This window comes from Lolium perenne, chromosome 1, assembly GCF_019359855.2.
Source record: "Lolium perenne isolate Kyuss_39 chromosome 1, Kyuss_2.0, whole genome shotgun sequence".
NCBI lineage: Eukaryota > Viridiplantae > Streptophyta > Magnoliopsida > Poales > Poaceae > Lolium > Lolium perenne.
Window position 1 is genome coordinate 176,441,579 of NC_067244.2, and position 4,423 is coordinate 176,446,001.

Genomic DNA, 4,423 nt, shown 5'->3' on the forward strand with positions numbered 1-4,423 from the left:
CCGGCGACGGCCTTACTGTTTAATGTGGCGAATATTGACCGAGATCAAAATGAATCTTGGTGGACCAAGACTGGCGTGGTTAAACCGTGGGCAGCGGATTTAGCCGAAGGACGTGATTAATTAATGGAGCAAACCGTGGGCAGCGATCCGCCAGATTTGAAGCTAGGCTAGAAGATGGAATAATTAATTTTAGAGTACTAGTAGTGCGAGTGCGGAAGCAGGACCACCAGGAAGGAGGAAGAAGAGTGTCGACTCGCCGGACGGGGTCAAACCGAGGAACCGCCGCGTGGCCCATTCTCTCTCTGACCGTCTCAGCACAGAAGTGAGCAGAAGAATCCACATCTACATTCTACAGGGAGGGAGGGAGAGGGAAACTCAAGGAAAGGGGGGAGAAAGGAGCGGGAGCGGTTAAAACCTGCGAAAGTAAGCGGAGGGAGGGAGGGAATCGGTGACGCGACTTTGCCTGCCGCCAGCCAGCGTCAATACTACTCTAGTATTTTGGGCCACCGGGAGGAGGGAAGGAGAGCAGCGCGGCGTAGTTGTTGTTGTTTGCTTTGTTTTGTTTTAGTTTAGCTGCCTCTGCCTGTGCGTGCTCGTGTGGGCTTTGCGTTGCGTTGCGTTGCCATCCGCGTGCGTCCCTATCCAACCCGCCCCGTCTCGTATTGCCTCGCCCTCGCCTTCTCCCCCAGCCACACCGTCGTCTTCCTCACCATCCCCCCTTTCCGCAACAAGGAAGGAACGAACAAGACCCAGATAAGATTTCCCTAGCTTCTTCCTCCCTTCCTCCTCCTCACGGAACCCACCGCCGGACTTGGCCCCAACGCCAGCCTAATTACGAGCAAGGGTTTTCTCGGTTCCTTCTTCCTCGAACTGTTTCTCGATTTGATTTGGTCACCGCCCCTTCGGGACACGAATTTCGCTTTCGCGATCCGGCGCACCCGATTCGCGATCAGGCAGGGGATTAGATTCCCGCCGCGCGCCGCGTTAATTCGATAACAAACAAATCCACCCTAGGGAGCATCGGCTTCTCTTCCTCCTTGTTCGTTCTCCTCCATCGGGGCAGCGACGATCAGGGCAGTCCCGATCCCGGCCTCTGCCGCGGCGGCGATGGCGGACGGGCTGGACCGGTGGCGCGACTTCTTCCGGGGCGCGGGCGCCCCAATCTGCGAAGTCGTCGAGAAGGCCATCCTCGTCGCCGCCGCCGACGAGCCGCGCGAGTTCCTGCGCCGCCGCGACCGCATCGCCGAGCGCCTCTTCAACGCGCTCCACGCCCCGCCCCCTGCCGCCGCCTCATGCCACGGCAGCACCACCGTCTCGCAGCCGCCCGCCACGCCCGCAGCCGTCGCCGAGGACAAGGGCAGCGTGCGCCGCGTGCCCGAGACCACTCTCGACAGCAAGGTCCACAGCAGCAGCCCCAACCTCGCCGCGCCACTCCCGCTCGCCCAGGACGCGGGCTCGGACTCCGACTCCGACTCTGAGGACGACGAGCGACTCCGCCGCGCCGCCGCCAGCAACTACGGCCACACCTACGATGATGACAACGAGGAGGAAGACGACTTGGAAGACCTGGACGCCGCGGCGGCGGAGGAGGAGGACCGCCACACTCAGCAGCACGAAGACGAGGACCAGGAGGCCGAGGAGCTGGAGGCGCTCACCAACGAGATCGACCGCGAGTCGCAGGTCGTCGGGGAGGTGCTCCGCATCAAGGACCTCCTCGACCACAAGCAGGACTACGTATGTGCCCAGTCCCTTTTCGCCTTTCACTTCCTTGATTGCTCAAGTAGTCATTTCTCACCTCACCAATGAGCTCTCTTACCACTTTCATCTCAACTAACAAAAAATGGTACTTCCATCTTGCAGTCGGATGCCACTCTCTTCGACTCGCTCAGGAGGCTGCAGCTCATGCAATTGTCCGTCTCCGCGCTCAAGGTACCTTACCTAGGACTGTTACATAGCGCAAACTAGATTATGTTGCTATTTGGTTTGCTAACCTTTCTGCCTGCTCATGCTAGGCTACTGAGATCGGGAGGGCTGTCAATGGGCTACGGAAGCACAGCTCGCAGCGCATCCGCCACCTCGTGCAGACTCTCATCCAGTAAGCTCCATCAGGTTGCTTGCACCTAGTTTTGCTTACTAGAGCTTTGAATTCGGACCCCGGTAGGGCGCGGTGGTTTTCTGGCGCGCATGAATGGCGACGTACCACGTGTCCGGGGAAATCCGACCCATGTCGTTCCGATTCCATTGCGGACACGTTCTCCCGATATAAATTCCGCCGAGTTTTAAGAGTTTAATGAGCCAAATTGCTTGCCTAATGTGCCAACAAGAATGTCATTGATACAAGCCAGCTGCGCTGCAACATAGTTGCGTAGTCATAATTTACCTTGTTTGTCATCGCAAAATTAATACCCTAGTAGTGAGTTTCCGAACAAGTCTTGCAAACAATTGTTGACATCTTCAATTGCCTTCTGCGTTTCAGAGGATGGAAAGTGTTGGTTGATGAGTGGGTCAGCACTACTAATGTAGCGCTTGCAGGTAAACGAGCTTGAACTTGTCTAACCATTCATTTGAATCCATCAATTTCTTAGTGAACGCTCGCCTCTAAGCTTAACATGATTTTTTTTTTTACTTGTAGACAACTCCCCAGGCACTTCAAACCCTTCTGTTGTAGATGATGATGAAGAAGAAGAAGGCCTTCCTTCTCCGCCTTTGGATGAAGGAGCATTCTTTGCACCTGAGGCTACCGCCATTCAACTCTCTGAGGTACTGATACATTCACTCTTGCCATCTGAATGGTTTTGGTGTTGAACAACAAGCTAATTAGTTTCCATTATTGTTTTGCCTGTTCCTCTTTGTCACCTCAAGTTCTTTGACGAAATGGATGAAGACGGAAGTGAGTACAACTACTCGAATTTGCTTAACATTATATGTGTAATATGTAGATTGTATGATAATTAACATTATATATTTTGACAGACTTGAGACATAACAATGATGTGCGCCCTGGAAACAAGAGGGAAAACAATGGCAGGAGGCCCTCAGACCATTCAGCTGTGACAAAACCAGAACTTACTCGTCCTGCCGGAACTGTTGAAAGGGATCAGTTCAGGAGGCCAGAATTGACAAGGCAAGAGCCATCGGTGAGGCAGACAAACCAGCAAAAACCTCAAAGTTCAAGTTTGCAAGCCAGGCCCCATGGCATGGCTAACAGGCAATCCAGGCCCCCGAGTTCTGATTCTGGATCTATGAGACCAAAGGCGGCTCCTCACCAGAAGCCCGTCGGTGATATGAAGTACAAAGAGACTCTAGATCACTTCGGCGTCGATAGAAAACCTGCAATGGGTCATGTGGATGTAAGTATCACATGCTACTGAGACTTAAGCTATGATGATGCTTAAGATCTCATGACTTACATCTGTCCTTTGACTCTAGAAATCAAGGCTCCATGCACAGACTTCAGCAGGGGCCAGGCGAGAGTCGGCAAAGCCGAAGATCAATGATGGTTTGGAAGGCAACGTAAGGCTGGAAGCAGCAAAACGCAAGCTCCAGGAACGGTACCAGGAACTTGAGAAAGGTTCGTGTTACCCTTGTCCCAGAATTTATCTTTAATCTCTTCTATATGTACTGTATAATCTTGTGGTTTACCTAACTCTGCTGTTCCATCCTCGCAGCAAAGAAGCAGCGCACGATACAAGTAATGGAGCTGGGTGACATACCAAAGCCTAAAAATCACAACAGACAGCCTGTGGCGAAGTCGAGGAATAACATTAGAAGTAGGGTACTTGGTCGGCGCTGATTCTTCTGTGATTTTTTTTCCTTCATCTGATGAATTTGTTGCCATGTCTTCCTGGTCCAAAGGACAGCAGCTGAACACTTAGTTGCCAGGACCAGAACCGTATTTTTGAACATAAACACCTCTGATGGAGAGCTTTCCTCGAAGTTGCAAGAGCAGCGCTGGATGCGATAAGTTAAAAGTGTTCAGCGAGATTAGTTGCTGTCTGCATAAATATTGCTCTTGCACTCGGAGCTCGGAGAGTTTAGTCAGTCATGTCTTGATAACCTGAGAGTGGACATGTAGTTCATCCTGTATCGGCTGTTTATCTTTCTTCCTGTTTAAAGGAAGCTGTAGATACACCAGATAGAATAATCATCCTTGTTCGGTACATTCCATCTAGCCTCAAACTTTTACATGGATTTATTTAGCGCAACATTCTTGGTATGTTTCTTGTTCCCTTGCAACTCCGGGCTATGTCTTTGGTTGCTGGCCTACTTGCTCTTCACATGCGAACCTTAAGGTCAGCCTTTGCAAGTTGCAACAACCTCATGGTCAGGACTCTATTCTACATCCGTGCAACGGTGCAAGGAACGGAAGGTAGTTGAGAATTTCAGGAAAAAATGCTTGGAAATGGAAGCAATGAAAGGGATA

The 4,423-nt window shown here is 51.7% G+C and overlaps 1 protein-coding gene across 1 annotated transcript; it reads left to right on the forward strand.

The window, feature by feature from the left end:
- The first annotated feature begins 563 nt into the window (after window positions 1-563).
- On the forward strand, window positions 564-4,165 carry LOC127313811 (probable mediator of RNA polymerase II transcription subunit 26b). The gene is made up of 9 exons (XM_051344277.2): window positions 564-1,734; window positions 1,861-1,929; window positions 2,013-2,095; window positions 2,477-2,532; window positions 2,633-2,760; window positions 2,863-2,890; window positions 2,974-3,350; window positions 3,430-3,571; window positions 3,669-4,165. Exons 1-9 carry the CDS (start codon window positions 1,108-1,110, stop codon window positions 3,791-3,793), a joined length of 1,635 nt encoding a protein of 544 aa, XP_051200237.1. The 5' UTR covers window positions 564-1,107; the 3' UTR covers window positions 3,794-4,165.
- The last annotated feature ends 258 nt before the right edge of the window (window positions 4,166-4,423 follow it).